The sequence below is a fragment of the Ammospiza nelsoni genome, chromosome 15, assembly GCF_027579445.1.
Source record: "Ammospiza nelsoni isolate bAmmNel1 chromosome 15, bAmmNel1.pri, whole genome shotgun sequence".
Lineage (NCBI taxonomy): Eukaryota > Metazoa > Chordata > Aves > Passeriformes > Passerellidae > Ammospiza > Ammospiza nelsoni.
In genome coordinates, this window is record NC_080647.1 from 15584818 (window position 1) to 15609079 (window position 24262).

At 41.6% G+C, this 24262-nt stretch overlaps 1 protein-coding gene across 1 annotated transcript; it reads left to right on the forward strand.

The window, feature by feature from the left end:
* The first annotated feature begins 2067 nt into the window (after nt 1-2067).
* On the forward strand, nt 2068-19089 carry CENPI (centromere protein I). The gene is made up of 21 exons (XM_059482902.1): nt 2068-2184; nt 3550-3860; nt 4514-4651; nt 5022-5140; nt 6200-6307; nt 7391-7439; nt 7743-7789; nt 8457-8546; nt 10008-10136; nt 10378-10542; nt 10781-10901; nt 11108-11196; nt 11504-11621; nt 11722-11786; nt 12287-12372; nt 12783-12918; nt 13671-13795; nt 14870-14918; nt 15076-15309; nt 17148-17189; nt 17972-19089. The coding sequence occupies exons 2-21, from the start codon at nt 3662-3664 to the stop codon at nt 18098-18100; spliced, it is 2238 nt and encodes a 745-aa protein (XP_059338885.1). The 5' UTR covers nt 2068-2184; nt 3550-3661; the 3' UTR covers nt 18101-19089.
* Nucleotides 19090-24262: the final 5173 nt, after the last annotated feature.

Here is a 24262-nt window from a genome sequence, read left to right on the forward strand (position 1 = left end):
CTTTCTATGGAATGCTTATCCAGAGAAAACATGGGATGCTCTGTTTACGTCTTCTTTGATTTCCGTGCAGAGGCTCCAAAACTGGGACAATGGCCTGATAACAGTAGGGTTTTTTTTGCCTGCTTCACACAAGGCAGTGGCATCTCTTTACCCTTCTTGGCAGAGAAGATGGGATGGGGAGGAGAACTGCCCCAAGAACTCCAAAGTATCTCTCTGATGTTGGCAAGTAGCATTGTGCTCCCCAGTTCCCTGCAAGTTCCTTTTTTCCTCCCCCCACAGCTACTGTGACTTTATAGAATTGCTGTTTATTTCTGATAGATGAGGGTCTGAACAATTGCAGTACCTCACTGCTCATCCCACATACAGCCTCAGTGAGCTGGGATAAGTCCTGTTACCAGAGCCTGAATCCCTGTGTTGTATCTGAAATCTTAGAGTGTCATAAGGAGCATGTGTTACCTCTGAAATTTGTCTGGTTTTCTTAATGTTTGTCTGTCCTCAGTTTTTTTTTCTTTCTTTCTTTTTTTTTTTTTTTAATTAGTCACAAAAATAAACTTTTTGAAATTTGGAGAAAAATGTCTTTACAGAAACAAATTTATTTGAGAGATGTGTCTGAAAACATTTCCCTCTGGTCAAAAACTCCACCTAAAATGGGCAGAATCATATCAGGCAATTTAAGAGACAATGTGATGCAGAGTGGAAGTCAGAGAAATTCTACTTGGTTTTATATTAATAACCACAGATAATTAAAAGAGACATTTGGGTATTTTACCGAAACAGCCTCAAATAAAGTTCTGCTACAGTTCAGTGCAGCAGTGAGAAAAGGCAACTCCAGTAAACTGTCAGCATTGTATCTCTATAAAAATTGGTGATGAATGTTCATACAGTTTTCTCCTGAATTTTGCTGCTAAAACAGATGCAGACATATATATATATATATATATATATATATGGCTGAATCTGTTTTAGCAGCAAAATATACATACATATGCTGAAAAAGCCACCTCCCAGAGCTCCAGATGGACTAAATCTCTTTTATCAGATGTGCACCCTGAGCAAAGGAACCAGCAGGTTCTTTTCACCTGCTTCTCATCTTCACAGACTATCTCAAGTTCATCCAAAATATATACACAGAATTTCCTTTACTTCCCAAAAGATGCTTTAACTACCATGTGCCGACAGGTTATTAATTGTGTTTTAATTCAAAACCAAATAAAAATACCACCAACTCCAAGCCACACCATGCTGTGTATTCCCAGGAAACACGACTGAACTGCTGCAGCCCTTTCACCTGGGCATCCAGCCCAGGAAACCTTTGGGAACAATTGTTGTGTTTATCTTTTGTAACATTCCTCACTGGAGCTTGTAGAGATGATAATAATAAAGCATCCCATGGAACAAAGCCTATCTCTGCAAAAGCTTCAGACTGTTCAGTGACTACTAAAAAACACCTTTTTTTCACATTTGCATGGAAATGAACAACTGACCCGCAGCAGCGGCTGCACGTTCTTTGTTACAGAGCGAGATAACTCATCTTGGGAGCCCAGTAACACGAATTCTGTATTTATCTTAGCGGGCTGACCTCTGTCACTGCCCCCCAGCATTAAAGAGCTATTTTTGGACTCTTCCAGCCATCTGTGCACGCTGGAAGTGACAAGAACTGATCCGCTCTTTCTCTAAGACCTCGATGCTATTTTACTCTTCCTTTTTTCTTTTTTTTTCCTTTAATTCTTTATTTCTATTTCATTCCGCTCGGCCTCGGGGTTACCGCTTCGCTTTATTTGTGCCTTTTTTTCCCCGCCTCTCTATTTTAAAACGTAGCCTTGGGCTGCCGTTCCCACCCCGAGGCACGCGGACACACCGAATGGAGGGACTCAACCCCTCACGGCGAGTTCCCGCCCTCCACGCACTGCGCATGCGCAGAGGCGCCCGGCGCAGGAAGGGCGGAAGCGCCGCCGTCATTCCCGCCCACCCCACGCTGTGGCGGTGCTGCGCATGCGCAGCTGTGCGGATGGGCGGGACGGCAGGCAGTCGGTGCGCATGTGCGGGCGGTGGCGGCAGGGTTTGAATGCAGGAACGGTTGGAGCTGGCGGGCGGCGGCTGTGGGAAGGGTGACCAGGGCGGCAGGAGGGTCAACTGCCCTGCAGTGGTCAGTGCTGCCCCGAGAGACGGGCCGTTAGTGGGGTGGTGAGTGACCAGAGAGGCGGGAGGGTCAGTGGCTGTGGCGGCGGGGGTCGCTACCCGGGGCAGCGGGAGGGTCAATGGTCAGTGGCCATGAGAGGGGCACTCAGTGGCCAGGGCAGCGGGAGGGTCAGTGGCTATGGCGGCGGGGGTCGGTACGCAGGGCAGCGGGAGGGTCAGTGGGCAGTGGCCATGAGAGGGGCACTCAGTGACCAGGGCAGCGGCTGTGTGAGGGGGCGGTCAGTGACTTCCCCCGGGCCGGGCCGGCCTCGCCACCTCCGTCCCCTCAGGAAGCCCCGGGCAGCTCTGGGGGTGTTACGGTGGGGGCTGCTGAGGAGGAGGAGGGTGAGGGTGAGGGGTGCTGCTGCCGCACTCCCCGTGGGGGCACCGAGGGGCTCGCTGAGAGCCAGAACTGCCCTTCCAGCCGCTCTCTCCATCACCAAACCTTTCTGGTAGAACTGCAGGACAAAAGACAACAAAACACATGTAGGGAAGTGGTGAGGGAGCTGAGAGAAAGCTGGTGCTGTACTCCAGTGTGGTCACCGAGCTTTGCTGCACAGGAAAGTGACAAACACGCCTATAGGGAAATAACGATGATTGTAACCTCGTAAGGAAGTGAGAGGAGTATGAATTGAAAGTCATTGTGTTTTAATGTCTCAGGAAATACACGTTCCAGCAATCCAGGGACAGGGGTACACAGTCTACCAAGTTCAGGAAATTGTAGCAAAATTTCCTATTTTGTGGGTAAAAGGTTGATCTCTCCAGCATATTGAGGAGAAAATGCCACTTTTTGTGGGTGTATTTCACCTACACCTGTGCAGTTTGGCACTGTTGGTAGCTCTTGTATCTCATTTGGAGGTTTACCCAGATTTCTTAGTTTTTCCAATCCAAGCTGGTTCGTAGGAAGGCTGCAGAAGAATCTAATTTTTGTGAAATAGGAAGAAAAGTGTTATGATCCTCTACAATCTGTACCTAACCTTGCAGAGAATCATGACTTGTTGACTGGGTTGTATTGGCACATGCAATCAAAGTAAGGAAAATAATAATGTACAAAATTCACTTAGAAGAAAACTTGTTTGTGTTATGTTAAATTTCTGGTTATGTTGATTTTTTTAATCAAAAAGCTATATAAGATTGTATCAGGTAATGTTTAACTTGAAAGGAGCTTGTGTTAATTTTTACTTGGGTATTTTTTCCTTTTTAATGTAAGATGAGAGTTTTGATACACTGTTGTCTTTACATCTTTGAGGATCTTGTCTGATCTTTTAGGGAGCAGTGAGCTCTAAACTATTTCTTTTGAATTTACTCATGTTATGCAGGATGCCTCTAAAATCTGCTTGTCAGGAAAATAAATGTTTCTTTTTCTTGCAGGGAACCAGCTCTCTGACATTCCTCAGCTGATCTCTTTTCTTACCTAAGGAAGGATTGGCTCTCACATGACAAATGAGTAAAATTCTCCAGTCTCAGCTGGGAGTCTGAAAAGATGCAGCGAAGGAGGAGTTCCAAGACCCCAAAGCAGCCTCTGCCTGTTCCCAATAAAAGCCAAACTGATCTCTCTGCCTGGCGAAAGGGAGGGAAAACTGACTCTGAAAAAAGTTTGCAGAATAATCAATCTGCTGGTGATCAGAAATGTGAGAGCCAGGAAGGGTCTCTAGAGCAAGCTTTGAGCTACTTTCAGAAAGGTGAGGAAATTTTTTGGGGTGGTTATCTAGGATTGAGAAGATGATAGCTGCATTCTTAATTAAAAAAATTATATCTGTTTTCCCTCTTTAATGCCTGAGCTATGTATTATTTCTTTAATGTCTTAGAAGGTTTGTGTTATTACAATGTTAAACAAAAAGGAATAGTATAGAATGGCTTGGATTGGAAGGACCAAACCCCCCTGCCATGGGCAGGGACACCCTCCAGTAGATCAAGTTTCTCAGGGCCCCATCCAGCCTGGCCTTGAACACTTTCAGGGATGGGGCAGCCACAGCTTCTCTGGGCAACCTCAGCCAGGGCCTCACCACCCTCACAGTAAACAATTTTATCCCAATATCTCATCTAAACCTCCTTCAGTTTGAAGCCATTCCTTTGTCCTGTCACTACATGCTCTTCTAAGAGGTCTCTCTACATATTTCTTATTATAATATCAATGATTTTAGAGTAATTTCACTTCTCTTTTCCCGCTTTACCCCTGAGCTATGTAATGTTTCTTTAATGTCTTAAAATTTTTTTCTGCTTTGTTACTATGTCAAGAAAAAGGGGTATGTGCAGGGACAGTTCAGAGAAGCTTTTATTTAATTTCTGTTCAGAAGTTCCTTATTCCTGTGTTTGTCCTGTTTGTTTTTCCTAGCTCAAGACTCTGTTGCACTGAAGAAGAAGAGTGTTGTGCAGGAACACTTGGATGCTGTGGAAAGCACTGCCCTGGAACAAGGGCTGCCCCCTGAAGGGTTTGAGATACTGCTGAAGGTGGTGCTCAGTGGCAGATTTGGTACAGCATTTCTATAATTCTGTGAATGTGCCTTTCCCCTCTAATCAAATCCCCTCTGTACTTCTGTGAATGTGCCTTTCCCCTCTAATCAAACCTGCTGAGATAATGTGTTTGTGGTATTATAGCATAAAATTATTTTTTCTGGCATGATTTGGTGTAGTTTCCATTTTATTTTGTTAAGCTGAAATGAATTATTTGTCATCATTTTGAGGTATAGGTAAGTCCTTGCTAAATTCATACACACCATTACTTTGAGCAAGAAAGCTCTAAATAATTTAGTCCAGAGGGAATTTTGACTTAAGCTGCAAAACAATATTGAAGAACCTGGTACATGAGCACCATCTTACTTGAAATTGTTTTTTTTTTCCAGCTGATACAGTGAATACTCGTTTGTTGAAGAGCCTGATTCCTGCCTCAGTGATACCAGAAAATTCTGTGGTTACAGCTGTGTCTTGGCTCTGTGTTGGCAAATGCTCAGGCAACATCCAGGTAACTTAGTAAGTGTTTACAGTAGGTATTGCTTCTGCACAGGAATCATAAGAACAGGTTATTTTGAGGAATCAAAAATCCTGAGGTTTTATTATACAAGGTTTTACCCAAGATACTGTTGTTTACCAAGACTGGCAGAGATGCCATTGCTAGAGTGGCAATGGGAACCAAAGAACACATTAAAACTGTCTGTGGAGATTTGGTTCCTGCTTGTCTTGTATCTTTGAACTCCTCAGGAATGGTGTCTCCACCAAGATTTCTGTGAAATACTTCTGCTGTGTGAGGCATCCTTTAATTTCAGTGAGGTATCCCTCAGGTCATGTGCACCTTGGTTGTGGCAACGTGAGTTAACATTAGAGAGACTCTTTTTTTATGTTCACATGGTCTGCTCAAAGGTTTATGTGGTAGAATCATTTAGATGGGCAAAGATTAAGACACAGAATCCAACCATTAACCTACTGCTGCCAAACCAACCATGTGCCAAGAGCCACAGCTGCACATCTTTTAAATCCCTCCAGGGATGGTGATTCAGCCACTTCCTGGCAGTGTGTTCCAGTGCTTGACAACCCTTTTGTGATGAAATTTCATCTATTATCCCATCTCAACCTCCTTGGCAGAACTTGTTGCTTGTTTCTTCTTGACTATTCTTTTTTTGCTTGGGAGAAGAGATTGGCCCCTGCCTCACTTCAGCCTCTTTTCAGGGGGTTGTAAAGAGTGAGAAGGTCCCCCATGAACCTCCTTTTCTCCAGGCTGAGCCCATGTGTGCCCTGTTTATTGGATTCCCTCTCTCCCAATCACCACTGATACACCAATAGGATCCCATGGTTCTAGAAACCAAAAACCCAGTTGCCAGCAGCAGTGATGGGGTCAGTTGATTACCTGGTGAATCCCTTGGCAGACTTTCTTCATCTGAATACCCCTGAACTGTTTGTAGCTCTCTGGTTATCCTTGACAATGGTGTGTATCCTTACTGATCATGTCTCTGGAGCTGGATTCTGATTCCCCTGCCTTGCTTTTGCCCATCACTTAATGTAATGTGGTTTTTTTTCCTCTCTATAGCTGCTTTTTTTGAAGTGGCTGATCACAATGTTTGACTTCATTGATCACAAGGAACAGCTTAATGCCCTCTATGGTTTCTTCTTCTCCTTCCTGCAAGATGAGAAGTTGGTAAGGAGAGCTGAAGAACACATGGAACTGATAAAATAAACCTAAATGTTCATTAATAGTATACATATTAATGCTAGAATTAGTCTGGAGTAGGTGTTGATTAGAGATCATTTTCTGATGGTTGGATTTCTTTTTTTCTCTTTGCATCATAAGATTGCTGGGTGATTTAGGTCCATGAACAAGCAAGCACTGTAACATTGCTGGGGTCTGTGTGTTTAACATGTTTCCAAGAATTGCTATGCTGTATTACAAGAGTGTGACCATTTATTCTGTATAAATTCCCAAGAGTAACAGTGGTCTCTGGGATTGTCAGACATCTGCAGGTAAAGTCTCCTGCTCCTGGGCAGAAACTGACTTGTACACCTTGGGCAAAAAGAAAAAAAAAAGGAAAAAATTTAGAGCAGTGTTTATTTAAGGTGAGAAGCTAATTGCTGTTCTACTTAATTAATTTGAAATGTAGCTTAAAAGAGAACAAGCATTCAGGCAATTTCTGCCATATGGCAACTGTAAAATCCAGGAATTTCCAAGTGTTTGGATTCAGTGCATAATAAGATAATCTTGGCAGTCATGTTAGGTATGAAGTTGGTAATATTCTTTCACTTTAGGATATTTGAGGGTTAAAACAAGTTCCTAAAGTTCTATTTCTTGTAATGTTTTTAATGGTTTTAGATTAACTTCATTTATAATCTTTCCATAAAACTGGTTTTAAGTTCTTAACGTTTGAAATAGCTTTTTCAGATATGATGGGTCAGTTGGAAAGTGCATCAGAGTTGGTTTGAAACTAATTTAAGACTCTTTACAGCCTCAACTACAGTTAAAAGCTCTAAAAAGTATTTTGGCTCAAAGGTGCCTTTCCTTTTGAAAATGTAATTGCACTTCCACTGCTGACTCTTGTAATTTCTAGACCATTTTCCAAAAGAAATGATCTGAGTTAATTAAGCAGCTTGGTTACAGTCAGGGCTGCTCACAGTGCAGATGAAGTTTTAAATGAAGTTGCTGTGTGGGGCTGTCTTTGTGCTGGTTTTTGTGTGTCCTGGCTGTGTGTCTGCAGCAGCAGGAGAGCTCATGATGCCCTTTTTGCAGTGCCCCTATGTCTGCCACGTGCTCTACCTGCTGACCAGGAAGGAAAATGGTGAGTCTCATCTGTGTGAGCTGAAATACCATTTATTTCTGATTCTGTTTGCTGGTGCTGCCTTTTCTTCCAATGCAGCTGATACAATGATTAGCCAACATTGTGCTTTTAATGCAAGGAAGAGTGAGGGGTAGTTCAGGGAAAACTTGGTGTAACACTTGCTGAATTGGAAACCTCTCTATCACCCTAGAAATAAGAACTAATAATTCTGCTTGCTTTATAAAAATGTTACTTATATAACTTTTGCTTAGATGTCTGTTATGATATTTTTAAAATCCTTTATATTCTTAATTTTATTTCCAGTCAGGCCTTTTCGGATTAGGATCCTGCTTGACCTCCAAGCAAAAATGGTGAGTTTATTTCAGATCTTGTAGAGTTTGAACTGTGGTTAATAATGCACTTTGTAAAACTAATGTCCTTACACAGTGGAGAGGAATGATTGGACTTGGAATTGTAGGTTTTGGTCTTTGTGGCATCAAAGTTTCTCTCTTGCATGTGCATCCCTAATTTTCATGTGTGTTTTGTAAGCACATGCAGTGATATATGCAGAGTTCAATGTGACCATGTATGGTAAAATCTCTGAAGCAAAAGGCACCTTCATTTATCTATTACAGTCTTTAATTTTCTATTCATTTTCCTTTTTCAAATGGTGCCAAAAATGTCTGAAAAATGTAAGATTGTAGAGGACTTGCCCCTTTTTGTAAAAGAAAAAAAACATTGCTATAATAACATGTTTTTTAGACAGCAGAAGACTATTTCTTATCATTTTGTTAAATTCCTTTCTATCAGTTATGACTACAGAAAGGTCTTCAGTCCTCTTTCTATTGTTATTTCATTGACCCGGTTTCTGTTGTGTCTGTCAGTTTCTGTTGTTTATCCAAGGTTACTTAATCATGTGTAACTCTGGAATTTAACTTTTACTGATCACTGGGGTTTTTTGCTTCTAAAATACAGCATTCAGTTTCTGTATTAAAAACATTCCTCATGTGTTTTCCCTCTTGTTCTGCTATTTTATAGGGAATGCAGTCTCATCTGCAAGCTCTGCTGTCACTTTACAAACTTTTCTGCCCAGAACAGGTGACCATAACCCTTCCTGGGAAAATGAAGGTAAGGAATTAGATTGAGTCAGTTCAAAACCAGGATTTACTGCAGTATTTGTATGGAGCTTTCTATTTAAGCTATAGCAGATTTACTGGTGAAGATTAATTCCATTTTCTCCTTTCACTGAGTAAAATCAGGTTTAGATGAGGATTCTTTGCCTTGTGTTTTCTTTCCTTTTCATCATAATGAGATGATTTGGTAAGGAATGACATCTACCTTTATTTTATGAGGATTACTTTAATCCTTCTTTTGGTGTTCCTGCTGGGTTTCATTATTATTACTGCACACAATATTATGTTCTGAAGGAAACAAACTGTCTAATTTGTCAAGGTATTGTTCTAATTGCTGCCATTCTCAACTACAAATGACAGTGAACAGATGACAGTGAACAAGAGCTCTGCACTTGGAAAGTCTTTGTCATAGGAGAGAGAAAAAAGCAGGTAAAAAAATGTAGGAAACTGATTTGTCAGAGCTGCAAGGAACAGCAAAAAAATAATTCCCCTTTTAGAGAGCCTGTGTGTGTGCTCAGCCCTTTGACCAAGCAGAAACATGTAGCAGAACCAGATATAGAAGAGAAAACAGCATCTGGGGAGACCTAAATTGTGCAACAAAATTTTATTTCAGTGGGATAGACTTAAATGTATGAGATTTTTGTTGGTTTTTTGGAACAGACATTTAATTTATATGCAGACAAATTGAGTTTCAATAAAATTTATTTCAATCTGCTTGTGTATTTATATTGTTCCTAAATTTTTACTTTGCATTGTTCTGCAGAGTCATCTGTTGGAGAATTTACATTTTTTAGCATGCACACGTGCATTTTTTAGAAGTGCAGTAAATTACCAGCAACTAGATCCCAAATATTACTTCAACTGTCTTTATGAACACAGTGTTGTATAATAAAAGCTTGATTAACTAGGTCCAAGCCAATCTGAATTGTGATGGTTTGGCATTTGATTAGAATTTAAAGACTGCTTGGCATTGAAATGTCAAAAAAAATTGTGCAGAAAAGGTGTTAGCTTTTCCAATTTTCTGTAGTAATATCTAGATTAATTTGAGTATTTGGTTACTCATGGCATTGTTCTGTTATGTGGGTGTCACTCATGCTGAATTCAGAAAATTTTTCTATTAACTGAGCATACTTTGGTCATGTTTAATTTTAAGGTGTACTTGAGATTTAATCTATGAGTTGATGATTGAATTAAGATTATAAGGTAGAAGTAGTGGAGATCCCTTCTGAAATGGGGGACGTTGTTTCCAAAGGAAATTAAAGCCCAACAGTTGAATTGTAGCCCAAGGGTGATGAAACTGAGGAATGATGAGAGTTCTGTGCTGTGAAAATCTGTCAAGTAGAGTTGAGTGTCTCTACATGACTGTGGTGATGTTTATCAGAATAGAAAGTGATCTTTCTATTGCTTTGTCTTAGCTTAACTTCTTGCATGGGTGTTGTCTGATTTCTGTTTCCAGACTTACTTCAAGAACTCAGAGGGCCCATGGAAAGCAGCAATCACTGCAGTAAGGCAGAGAAACCAAGGAACCTCTCCCCTGTCCCAGGCAGTGTTTTTGGGCACATCTCAGCCTCAGTCACGAAAGAGGGTATGTTATGGGCACCCTAGAAGGTGCCAAGTAGTGCTTTTCATTATGAATATTGGCAGATAATGGGAGTCTGCCTTTATTTCAGCACTGGAAAGTGGGGAGTAACTATAGAGAGATGCAACAATCAATTATAATGAAAACCTGGGTACCTTTTTTGTAAAACTGGGTCTTTCTGGGAACATTGTTCATGAGTACAGCCAATTGCATTGGGAACCGAGTCATTTGTGTTTCCTTTCTACAGAAATGGAATGCCCAGTTGGTTATACCTGCAAGCAGTGCAAGCACAAAACATTTAGATGAGGACAGAGAAAAGAGCAGTTTTAATTTGTGCAGTCCAAATGAGTCTTTTCCAGTGGAGCAGCTGCAGACCTTCCCTCAGCTCCTACAGAATATCCACTGTCTAGAGGTGAGTTTCAGGAAACATTGGTGAATGTTTTGGTAGATCAAAGAATGGCCTTCTGTGCCCTATTTATGTGTGAGTAGTGTATGAGCTACCTAATTCTAACAGAGCTTCTAGTCCTGACTGAGGAGATTGGATGAGTCTTGTGAATGGTCTTGTGGTGATACAAAGATTGGACATGAGGTTCTCTGTCAGTTTATTGATGTAAATACTGAATAATTCTTTATTTCTTTTTTTCTTGCAGTTTCCTTCCCAGATGGGTTCAGTGCTAACAAACCCCTTGTTGCTTCACTACATGAATTGTGTGAAAGATGAATCTATTTACCTGAGGCTCTACTACTGGATGGGCCAGAGGCTCCAGGAAGGTAAGAACTTCAGTATTATCTTGTGAGATAGGGAGCTAAGGGATGTCTGAGGCTTTTCACTTTACAGTAATGGTTCTGTGCTATTCAGATTTACAGTGATAACCATAGAGTGTTAAAACAGCTACTGGAGGAGAGCTGAATTTGGTTTCTCATTGTGCTTGTTCTTGCTGTGCTCATATTTAAGTACAGTATTCTCTCCTGTTCAGAATGCACCTGGTGTGTGGTTGATAACCCATATGAAGAAGAATTCAGGAGCTTCCTGGAAACTGCCTACAAGGCAGAATGTTTCTTGCAGGTAAGTGTGTTTTCTGGAAGCCAAGGGTTTCACAAAGTCTTCCCTTAAAGAGCTTCTGGCACTTACCTGTTTCCTGTAGTATTTCTGAGACAGTGACTCAAGTGATAAAAATACCTTTACTTATGGCAAGTCAGTATTCTGGAAATGGCCTTGTTTTCTGCAGGAAAAATAATCTATGAATGATAATTTGAATGTCCTGGCAAGTATGGCAGGAAGGAGCTGTGAGCCTCTTGCTTTCTCCAGAGTGATGTGAGCATGGCAGACTGCAGCCAGATAACTTTTTGAATGCTTCTCTTCTGCTTTCCAGAAGGGATTTTCTGCCTGTGAAGAGTTCCTGTATAAGACCCTTCCCCTCTGGGATGGCGTCTGCTGCCGCTCAGAAGTCCTCGGGCTCGTGAGCTGGATCCCCCTCAGCAGTTTCTCTGGTGTGTGCCTCAGATCCTTTGGGTGAGCTTGGACCCTGGGGATATGTCAGGGCATAGAATGTGTGCACTGATATCATACTGCTTTCTCATTTTTTTTCAGACATTAAGCCATATGTCTTTGATCCCCTGGCACAGCTCTTTTTCACATCATCTATTTACTTTAAGGTAATTCAAGTGAACACAATGGCTCTTTACTTCTAGTTGATACTGCTATCTATACTTGTGTTAGATGTTGAGGGACTCTATAGGAAACATCTTTTTGAGAAGTCTGTGCCCAAACAGGATAAAACATATACTTACAGTTTAACTTCTTTAAGAAATAGGTGCTTTAAGATAGCTTCCTTTTTTGACTGGAATTAAGCTGGGGCACTGGAGATAAAAAGAACTGATAGCACACAACACAATAGTTGATTTGTTTTATTGCAGTTTTAACTACTTGTTTAAACAGTTTTATTGCAGTTTTTTCAGTACTTGAAGTTCACATTCTCCAGGAAAAGCTATATACAACACATACAATCAGTTCTAGGGGCCATGCAACTATGTCACTGCTCCTTAGAAACTCCTGGTACCTTTCCTTGGATATGCCATTTCTCAAGGCATTCTTTGTTTGGAATTATTCTCTTGCATAAATTAACATCAACCTGATTTCTTTTTGCCTATTGCAGTGCAGTGTTCTTGAGAGCCTGAAGGAGCTGCTGCAGAACTGGTTAAATTCCAGTGTGTTTAAAATGGATTTGGAGATTTCTTCTGTGTAAGTTTGTCTTTAAAGAATGTGAGCCATGTTCTGTGCATTGCTCACTGGTGTATTTAGATCTGTATTCTAGCCCCAACACCCAGCCTAAAGACCAAGCAGAAGGTTAATAATACAGTTATGATTCTGCTATATTGTAAGCTACCTTGTCAGGCCTGTTCTTTGTCTTTCTTTAGAAGTATTTCTGCTGACACTGGAAACTGAAGTGTCCAGAATTCAAAATCCTCATAGCACTGACAACTGGGTGTTCATATGGTGCTGATAACGTCTTGCTGCCTGTATTGAAGAACAAGTGTCTGTTGTCGAGCATTTGATGGGGCAAAAGCATAAATGTCAATTTTGTTTCACCATTTTCCATGCTGCTGTTTGCAAAGAGGTTTCTGTAATGTTGTGCCATGTCTTTGCTGCAGGAACACCACCCTGTCTGGACTGGTGAACGTGGTGGCTGAGCTGGTTCACTTTGTGGGATGGATCTCTACTGTTGGACTGCGTTTGGAAAACAATTCCACCTTCTTGCTGTACTTCATTCTGGATTTCTATGGCACTGTGGGTATCCCAGTCATTTTGTCTTTCTTTTCAAGTACTCCTAAGGCTGTCTGCATTTTTAAGCTAGAGCATAAAAACATCTTCCTCATTCTAGTTTATAGAACTTTGTGATTCAATGCCAGAATATTCCATGTACTTGGTAGATCTGCAGGTGAAAACTGCTGTTGTTGTATCCACAAGCAGAAGTAAATGTGCTGCTAGAAAGTGGTTGCTCTAAATTCAGAGGTGAACTGAGGAAGGAGAATTAACAGCAGGCCATAACCTGCTTTTTTAATGGTGACTTAAAGAAAAGAACAGTGATCAATTCAATTTCACACAACTTTATCTTGGTTCTTTTTCATTAAATGTTTCCTTAAAAATGTGGGGTTTTTTTTTCTAATTTGTACTGTAGACAAACTGAACAGCATCAAATAGCTTTAAGTATTCTCCAGCTTCCTTGTGTCCTCTGTGTAGTTGTGCTTATTGTGAACTCCAGCCATGCTGTAACAACAGCAACAGCTCCTACAGTTCAGGTTGGGAATAGCTGTAAAAACAGTGGCAGTTCTGGGATCTATCTGTAACTGAATTTGTCCACTAAAAATGCACAAAACTGATGGGTAACAACACTTGTGTAAGACACCCTGGCCTTCCCTTCTGGATGGATCTGGTTGGAGCTCAGTGTCATGCTCTCTGCTGCTCTAACCCCCTTGGCAGTTTGTAATAACCATTACTTTGGCAGTAATAATCAGCCTGGATGTGTTTCATTCCTGCAGGTGTGTGACATGTACCTGAAGTACAACCTGCCTTTGCTGATCATGCCTCCTGCTGGGGTTTTCTACCCAGCACTGCTCAGCATGGATTCTGTCAACTTGAATCATCTCTGCTACATTATGTACAGGTACTACAACAGGGGTGGGCTGCAGGGACTCCTTGTCTTCTTTCAGTCTTTTGGAAATGAAATGACTTTGTTGTAAAAACCTAGGATCTACTTCTTGCTGTGCAAGGTAAAGGTAAAAATTGTGTCCAGCTTTCATGATAAAGGATCTTACAGTTGTAGTTCTTTTTTTTTTTTTTCAAGTCTGTTACCCAAGATAGCAGGACTCTGACCTCTCTCCTGGTATTATTTCCATATCTTTGATATGTGAAGGAAGAAGTTCCCCTATTGTTTTGAGGGAACTAAAGTCAGCCAGCTGGGATTAATGGTAGTAACTATACAACTTCTCACTCCTGGTCTTTGGCTACTACATTTTAGCTTTTCCTTACAAATTCTGCCATATACCCATGTGCTGAGTAGGAAGCACTTCTTCCACTTCCAAACTCCAGGAATTTGGGACTGCCTCATGCTGCTGGCAAGGCCAAAGGCAGCATTGTTTGTTGCTCTGCAGGATCCACCACCAAGGCTGCACTTCTTGGCCTTGTTAGTTCCAGTGGCTGCATCTGAGGAGAAGAGTGGCCAATAGCTGACAGCTGGTGCAGGGCTCTCCATGTGGCTTTTTCTCTAAGGAATCTGCAGGGTAATTAACATGACAGGAGGTCTCTAGGAAATAAGAAGAGCTAGTGCTTATTATATAGAACAACTGTCAAGTTGCATTACTTCCAGTGGCTTCTGTTTCTTTGCTTAGTGAATGAAAGTCTCCCTTCTTAAAAACACACTGCATTTCTCTGCTGATTTAAAGGCTGGATGTCCATTCTTGTGTGTTGCATTTATGAAGGTGACTGTCCCAGGCAAACTGGTCATGTGTGAATCATTTAAGAGACTAATATTATTAGATATGTCCCTACTCTGCCAAGTGATAAAGTCCCTTTGAATCCTTTTTCATGTCTCTCTCTTTCACCAATAAAGTTTGATGATCTTTCTCATGGTGGAAATAAGTTTTCTTGATACATTCCTCCAGCTTTTTTCAACACAGGCATGTAGTAAAAATTTATAGGCCCCTAACTTGGTCTTTATTTTGGCTTTTTTTTTTTTCAGGTATCGAGCTAACTTAGTGGCTGCAAAAGAAAATGAGCTGAGTAAAAAGGTATTGTGGACACATCTGTCATGTGCTAGAACAGACTTCAGCAAGGAATTGGGTTGAGTGGAGGGGAGGTGTGCTAATGGCCATCTTTTAAGGACTGGAGGGAGCACACAGCTGCTTTGAGGATGTTATTTATTGATTTTTCTTTTTCCCCCCTCAGAAAATCCTGCAGTTCAAGTTCAGTAACCAGACATACCAAGAGTACAACCAGTACATAATAGCTATGGTGGGCTGTCTGTGGACATCCAGTGCATTCCAGAAGGATATTCATCCTCAAGGTCTTCGTATGGATGATAAACTGCTGAGTAAAACTGCAGTGAAGGAAGTAAAAACCAGCTTTAACATTGTCTATCATCCAGCCATGATGGGCTACTCTATTAAATTCCTGCAGCAGGTAATGGTGTAGGCCAAGATTTGGATCTTTCATGGCACCACATGTTCTGTCTTGACTGTTTCTGTAGAGAAGGGTCTCTATGTCCTGGCTGAGTGGTAGAGGCAACTGAGCTTTCAAAAGCTGCTGTGGCATTCTGTGTTAGATTATTGGCACAATTTGAAGAGCCTTTCTTTGTGTGGTATGAAAGCAGTTGAATGTATGATTCTAGCAGTTTTGGATGTGAATTTGTACTCATGATAGAACTAAAATAGCTAATTAATGAAATAAATGACACTTCAGTAAAAGCTTACCAAAGGTGCATTCTGCCCCACAAAATAGACAGTGTGACCTAAATATTTAAACTCTAGAAAGTCAAGAAATGCATGGTTAAATTGTATACAGCTGTTCATGCTAGAATTTGTTAGCAGTGCTTTCTGGCTCTTGTGGTAGCTTTTTTGCTTACTAAAACAGAAATACAAGCAGTGAGATAACATGGAGCTGTCTTGCATTGTCTGGTGAGTTCTGCCAGGAGTTCCCTTGAACTGTGGGTGCCCTCCTGTGCTCAGTGCAGCTGCTGAGGAGTGGAGAGAGCAGTTTGCCAGAGCTGTTATTGTCCCAAGATGTGTGTGCTGCTCCAAGAAGCCAGGTTTTGTAGGCTGTCCAAGGGCTGCACAGAGATGCCAGTTTGTTGTGGGAAATGCTGGCAGGCTCGAGGCAAGTGTAGGTGTGACTCCTGGAATGCAGCAAGGGGCACCTGAGAAGTTGAAGCAAAGAATTCTGGTTAGGAACACTTATTTGCCTTTGTTGTGTGCTCAATGTCCTGAATCAAGCTAGTTTGTGTCTTACTGCTGATTAAACTCAGCTTTTGTCTTTGCTCAAGGAAGCTATTTTGGTTTTGTTGGACCAAGGAAAGAGATTGTATATATCTCATATCTTTTGTCCACATAACTCTTGTTCTGAGGCTTCCTAGAATCATGGAATATCTTGCAGGGGAAGGGACACACAAAAAATCATCAAGTCCAACTCCTGCCTCTGCAGAGGGCAGCCTAAGAACCCCACCCCGTGCCTGGGAGTGTTTTCCAGACACTTCTTGCATTCTGTCTGGCTTGGTGCTGTCACCACTTCCCTGGAGAGCCCCTTCCAGTGCTCAGTCACCCTCAGTGGGAAGAACATTTTCCTGATATCCAACCTAAACTTTCCCTGGCACACCTTCCTAATTTTTCTTTATAAATTTTGCACATTTAAGAAAACCCAAACTATAAACCAACAACCATAACACAAAACCAAAAAACACCCAACCTCAAAATTCCTTAAAAAACCCCAAAACCTTCTGGTGGGGAATTCTTGCATTCTCTTCCTACTGTAGAACTAGAAGAAATTTTGCTTAACAGCTGTGACAAATGTGTTTTGAGGCAGAAGGAAATAATGTTGAGCTGCAGGGACACATGTTCCTGAGCAGTGCTGGGCACCAGAGGGCACTGCTCTGCAGCACTGGGGGAACAAACACTGATCTCAGTGTCACTTCTCTCCCCTTGCTCCTTCTTGAGAATTTCTGACGTTTAGAAATGGAGACTTTTACACTGTAGAGAGACAATTGTAAAGATACCTGTGAATATTCCCTGTTGCTATCCTGTAATGCTGCAGCACAGGACAAGAGGGTCCAGATGTTTCTTTGCCACTTATGCACAGGGTATCATGCTGGAAGCCCCCTCTGAAGCAGGATTAAAAATCTCTGAATTTCTTTGCATACCTGCACTTCCTGATTTAGGAGACCTATTTAGACCTGATTTAGCAGAGATCTATCAACCTTGGACATACTTTTTATCTGACTTGATATTTTTTTATTCCCTTTCCTTAAGATTTGTCCTGAAGATACCACCTTCAACTTCAAATTAATTAAGGTAAGATTTCTTGTTTCAGTAAATAAAGCAGGTAAATTTCAGCAGCTGTGTTGAAGAGGATGAAGTTATAATATTCACCAAACTCACAAGTATGCTAGAAAAATTTTGGAAGGGGAAAAATTCCAGCTGTAGGCTGTGATTCAGTCTCTTAACAGGGCCAAACAAGAGGACATCAACACCTGAGAAGTGAAGTATCTGTGGCTAGTGATTTGAGATTTTATGTATTTCCTTCATGAGTCAGTGCAGTGCCAGGACAGGGCTGTTTATTGCTCTCTGCAGGCTCCATAAAAAGTTATTTTTGATGAACCTAAAGTTAATTGATAATTCAAATTCTGCTTCATATTTTATTTCTGAGACAGATGAGTAGCTTTGTTACAGCTTTGAACAGGAATCTTCACTGAGCAAATACAGTGGCAGTTGGTTTCCTTTCCTATGCCACAGTGCACTTCAAACCTGATCTGGAGGAATCACCGCTAGTGATGGGAGAAGGCTTTGATAGCCATGTTCATGGAGTTCCTGACTTATTCCCTGTTGATCCAATAGACTTTTTCTAGAAGTGGTATTTATAAAAACTTGCAGTATTAGAGATCATGATTCAGTCTAAGAATCTAATTGTGGGCATTTAGGACCAGCAGGTGACCCTGTACCTGTGGGTGTTTACAGATGTCACCCAGCATGTGGATTTTGTCCCACAGGAAGGCACGGTTTGCAGACTTTTCCAAATTGGCTTAAGAAAGGCAAAGCTTTGTTCTGCACATCTGACTCTTCTTTCTGGTTTGCAGGGGAAGAAGTGGGACTGGTATCTGGAATATCTCTACACCCAGGGTCTGAAGGGGCTGAAGGTGTTCATTGAGAGCAGCATCAGTCGGGTTTCCCAGGCCCGCAGCAAAGCAGGGAATGTGGAAGTGTGACCTGGGGCACACTGCACTTCTGTCATCTGGAGCAGACCTGCAGACTCTAAAGGACTGTGGCACTAATTCTTCCTTTCTCAGAGGAGAGAAACAGAGCATTGACTCTTACCTGCACTTTTGTACTGACATCTCTCTTATGAAAGTGAAGTCACAGATGTTGAGGCTGCCTTGGTTCACTAACACTGAACCCCCTCTTGTCCCTGCTAAACTTCTCTGGTCTGAAGCTATGTGACATCCACCTTTTTCACCCTGGTCTGTCTCTGTTGGAGTATCTGTTCTGATTGAGAAACAAACATTTTCCATCTCAAAACTGCAGTAAGCAGTGATGCTTCATTTATAAGTAATGTTGACCTCTGACCTGCTTTGCCTTCCTCAGCAGCAGGTAATGAGAAATAACTCCATCAGCCTTTCAGGGATGCTGTGTATGTCTTGGATTGGAGCAATGTGAGCTTCCCAATCCCCTCTTGTACTCTGCATGACTTTTAACAGACTGACCAAACTGACCTTCCTGAAATTAATTTTCATTTTGAGGCTTAAGGAACAGTTTTTTTGCTAACTGTGGTTCTAATGATGTTCTAGTACAGCTGGAAAGTACACTGAACTGGAGTTCAGTTGATTTATTGGTGTGAGCACTTCCACAGTGTTGCCACCAGCTCACCATTTTCTGTACTGATAAGTGCAAATGTAACTTTCCCTTTTTGTGTTTTCAGCTTGGTAGGTGTTGTATATTGAGTACATATGTATAATATATATTCTGTAAAGTATTTCTAATGTGTCATTTTGAAAAAACTCTTACAAAATGTATCTTCTCCTGTAATTTAATTTTAAGTCTGAGTAGAAGCTGAACTGAGGTTTCCAAAATCTGAATGAACTTTATTTTTCTGCTGTGAAACAAGGTTGTAACCACTTGAGAGTTGGGTTAGATGATGGTGAATTTTGCATTGTGAATCTGTGCTTTGATTTAGTAAAGGAATCAGTCTTGAGAGCAACTCTGGAGCCACTCAAGATGTTTGCTTTCTTCATCCCCCCCAAATCAGCCTGGTTGAGTACCAGAGTTCTCAGCTCAAGTACATCTGGTTAATGTCTAAAGTATTGCCCTTCTCTTTCATCTCTCTTATCCCAAGAAGTGTAAGTGCTGCTTGCTAATTTTTGTCAGGAGAAACAGACCTTCAAAACCCTGATGCTGTTTTTTCAACAGGAGAAACTCCACCTATTAAAAATTCCTCCAAGTGGATATGTTTCAAGATGTGGCCCCAACATATAACTAGTATTATTTTTCTGTGAAGCTACCTTCAAAAAGGTGTTGGAAATATTATTTCCACTTATGCTGTAAAGGCTGTGAACATCTCAAAGAAGCAATAGCCAGGAAGACAAGGATTCCTGTTTGGAATTTGGAGTTTGTGGAAGGTGCATTCCTGTCAGCTGCCAGAGCCTTCATTTCACTTGTGGAAGATGCCAGGGTTCTTAAGAGTGTGTGAGATGTGTGTAAATGTATTTAAAGGGGCTTATAGAGAATCCTTGAGGATATACTGAATGTTTTACAGTTACTGGTGCTGAGATCAGTTTTCCCTTGGGGTTGGTGTTTGGTTGAGGAAACACAGAATCATGTTATGGAGGACTTGCAGCATCACAGGTCTTTGTTATACCCTGGGTTGTGAAAGTATTTAAGCAAACTGTGCACAGTTTTGACATTCAAGTACACAGGCTGGGCACTTAGAAGTGCAGAACTACAGCAACAGGACAGATCATTTTAATGTCAGGGGTTTTTTTATGGGTTTGTTTGTTTTGTTGGATGGACAAGATCCAGCCTGTTTAAAATCCATCCCATGCAGCAAAAATGTGCCTGGTATTATTGGGCACCAGAGATGACTTTTAGCCTCTTTATGCTGTGGTAATTCTTGTCTTTTTTGACATTTGAACATTTTTCTTTTTTTTTCCCCTCTATCTGAGTAGCATTGCACTTGAGTGTAAGAATGGCCCTTTTATGGAGAAATGTGCTACTGTACCTTTTCTATTTTCTTATCTTTTTCCCCCTGCTTGCTCTTTGCATTTGAATCATCACAGCAAATTTTGCAGACTATTTTCTGCTAAAAGCATGTGCTCAAAGACTTGGCTGACCACAGCTGCTCTGAGCACTAAAATGGACACAGGCAAGACCCATCCATTTCCTGGTAAGTGACAAATAAGTGATTTACCTCTCATGTCTGTTTCAGCCCATTCTAAGGTAGGTGGACACTATGAAATAGTAGCAGAAACAGCTGTGCTGGGGTGTTATCATGAGGCTTCTGCAGGCTTTTGATTTAGGGGTTTTGTAATATCATAAACAGGCCATGGCAGTGGCCATTTCAGTTTAACTCCTCCTGTAGCATTGCTAGTAGCTTTTAATCTGATTTCAAAAAGTGAGGCCTCTCCCTTTGGAAAAATCTCTTAGTGGGTATTAAATAGGATTTCAAAGTAGTGGGCCAGAACCCTGTCTGGGCTAAGCAGCCACAGCTCCACTAATTTCTAATGGATCTGTGTTGAGTTGCACCAGCTGAACATCTGGTCACACAACCAAAGCCATTAACCCTTCCCTGTCAGACACAGGGAGCATTATGCATCTGAAAATCCAGATGCCTTGGGCTAGAGTTAATCTGAAATCTTCTGAAGCCATGTTTGCTTTGTGTTCCTGTTCATCATTTTAATTTTGTGGTGGGAGACTCATTTGTGCACCTTTATGCATCAGAGTCTACTGCCCTTCCAGAGAGAGCTTGCTCTGAAAGAGTTAATAATTTCAACCTGTTTTCAGCTGGAATGAAGAAACTGGTTCCTCTGTATCCCTGCTTTCTATTCTTTTGTTGGCCTACTTCCCTCTGCTTGCATTTTGCATTCCTAATGCCATGAATAAATCAGGACCCAAGGATTTAGAAGGTGGTACAGCTGTAACCACTCATAAAATGAAATCTGTGAGGCTTGTACTGCAGCTCTAGCAACTGCCAACATGGGTGCTCCTGAACTCTTCTAATACTATTTACCTGCCACCAAAATTAAATCCGCTTTGCCTTTTTTGATACAATCTTTGAGATTTTTGTGCCTCTACCCAGTGTCTCCTCCCTTGGTTACTTTTGTCTTTTAGGCTGAGCTCAGTTGTGAGGCCTCTGGGGCAGGGTAATCATCTCCTGGCTGCTGTGACAAAATGGCTTATCACAAATCTGTGCACAGTGGAGACAGGAGCAAGGGAAACTGTGGGGTCTGACCTGGCAAAGGGTTCATTTTCTCCATAGAATCACAGCACAGAGAAACTCCAGCCTGGCTGTTGTCCTAGATCTTCTGATAACTTGTCATTAATAATACACACTGGGCTGATTTGTAGCTCCATGGCTCCTGAGAGAGTGTGTGAGAGAGCTCTTTATGTGCTCTTTAGTCAGAGGATGCATCTAGTCTGGATGAAAAACAACAGAGATTGGTAAAAAGCTTGCTCTGGATGATGAATATCTTGAAAGAACAAAGTCTTCAAGTATTTTCTTCCAGGAAAGATGATTTATATTCTACCAATGGGTTTCCCTCATTACAGCTCTGCTTTTTAAAATGGAAGCGACAATTATGTTCTGAAGAAGGCTGGATACCACCAAACCTTTTGACCAAGAATACCTTTTATGTCGTTAGCATTTGGTGATGTGGGTTTGGGCACAGGATTCCTGAGAGAACTGAATGTAGCTGATAGACCTGTCCAAGTAATTATAGTTGGCAAGGGAGGTGTTGAAGCACACAAATACCATCCTGCAAGGTGTGTGTGTACCTTGTGAGGATGCCTCTCTGCCTCTCAGCTTCCTGTCTCGTAGGAGTAAAAAGTCTGCATAACAGAGGGTAAGATTTTTTTAATAAAGGCTTTAATCTCCAGGCTCACTCTTGCACAAATGTAGAAACCAAAACAGTTGATCTTAAAAAAAAAAAAAAAAAAAAAAAAAAAAAAAAAAAAAGGGGCTGTAGGTACCTACACAGGCTCTAAATACCATTTTAACCTTGACAGTGTTGAGAAATCTGTGGGCTGAGGCGTGATCCCATTCTGCAGCTGAATGAGTGAACATGCATCAGGCAGGCTGTGGTACCTGCCAGAAACGTGACACAGGATGGGCTGTTCCAGCACAGCCCCACTCAGGGGATATTTAACTCACTGTAATGTGCCTGAGCTCCTGAGCTCCAGGCACTGGGTTTAGGCTGCAAATTGCAACAGATACTTTGAAAGATTTTACACTCTGCCCAAATCCTTTGGGCTCTTCCTTTCAAGAATGCAGGGATAAGCTTCTGCTGTGAACATACATTTGATGTGCAGCTGCGTCCCTGTGCAGCCTGGCTTGCTCTGCTCCAGTGTCAGTGCTGCCAGTGTGATCTCTGCAGGAAGAGGCTGCTCCCTGCAGGTTTCCTGCCAGCCCTCTCTCCAGTCTCAGGCCCCGCACCATCCCCATCATGGTTTGTTGTGCACGGATCACTAAGCAGTTTCCTTTCTCTCAGGGCACCTCTGTTCTGTGTCCAAGTGAATCTTCAGCAGTTCCTGTGTGATTGCTTTCCTGCTCCTTTGAGTGCACAGCCCAGTAAAGCAGGAGGGGGATGGAAAGCACATTGTAAATGTGTTGACAGCTTTTGAAGAACAAACCAGCCCCTGAAATCTGCCTTGTCTGCCTTACCCTCCTCTCCTGCATGCTTTTGCTTTCTTTTCTACCATTTTCTCCTTTCTCTTTTCTTTCTCCATCTCTCCCCCCAAATTCTTTTATACTCTTTTGATACCCTTGCCTCTTTCTTTTGGCACTTGCTGCTCCAAAAAGATTTCCTTCCTCCCTCATAGTCTCTATGTCTCTATTTCTCATTTGGGGGGATTGTTTCAAGGCCTGTGTGGGAACAAATGAAAAGGGGGATTAATTCTGTTTCTGAGTGCATGGCTTGCATCAGTTCTCTGCCCATTCTTCTCTCTCACCCCAGGTACCATGTGTTTAGAAAGTACCCTGCTGCTTTTCTAAATGCTTTCAGCAGGGTAGAATCTGCTCTGGGAAGGTTTTTGTGCTTATTGATGCTAGCAAAAGAGGTACAGTTATTTATTTTATATCAGTTATTTAAACAAAACAAGAAAAAAAAGCCCCCCAGGATGGTACAATATCCAGTCAACAAAATTATTTTCTTAGGGCTCTAATTCTAGTTTTGTTCCTCCTTGTTGAAGGGAGGCTCTTTGTGCTCTGCTCCCAGCCTGCTGGCCTGTCTAATGTACTGGAATTGATGGGCAGGTCTGTCCCTTTGTGCAAGACCTGCTCCTCTGGCTTCCCCTCCCAGGTAGGAACAGCACAACCACTGAGATCAATGATCCTGAATCAAAGCAGAGCTGCAGCTGTCTGGCTGTGGGCAGCTGTGAGAGAGCACAGTGCTGTCTGATGCTTTAATGAGGAGGAGACTCAGGTGAGGGAGCCCTGTGTCTCAGGAAAAAAGGGATTTGTAGACTCTTGGGGAGAAATTGGAGTTTTTCAAGCCATAAGGGACCTTGTCCTGGCTCACAAGCCTCTCACTAAACTCTTCTCCAGCAGATGGATCCACAAGGACTGTGGGTGTATGGCTCTAGGGAAAGTGCTCTTCTTGCTGTCTGCCTGTATTCTCCTTTTAACAAGGACAAGTCTACATTCTGTTCCTGGCCAAAACACTTTAATTGGGGTAAATGGATAAATTTGAGCCTTACTCTGAAAGGGAAAGAATTTACCAAAGTTTCCAAAGGATGGTAACAATACTTTCTCTTCTGTACCAGAGAGATGAACTTTCTCTTTCAGGAGATGTGATGTTTCAAAGAGCACATTTTGGGAGCCAATTCCCTGTGACAAGCACTATTTTAGAAGATAAAGTTAATTGGTGGGAACTTATGGGAAGAAAAATGTAAAAGTAATAGCCTTTAATTATATTGAACCCTGAAGTTTTATGTTGAAAATATGAATGCCAGAATTTTAGGTAATGTTTTTTGTTTGGTTGGTAATGCAAGAATAATTATTGTTATGGATATTCCAACTTACAAGTGATTAATAGTAATGGCTTTGTATATTGAGAATGTAATACAGAATTTAGGCTGAAAGCAAACACAGCCCTTATTTATAGCTTTTAGAACTTTCAAACTAAAAATTCCGTCTGTGTGTCTCTCTATATGTGAATTTT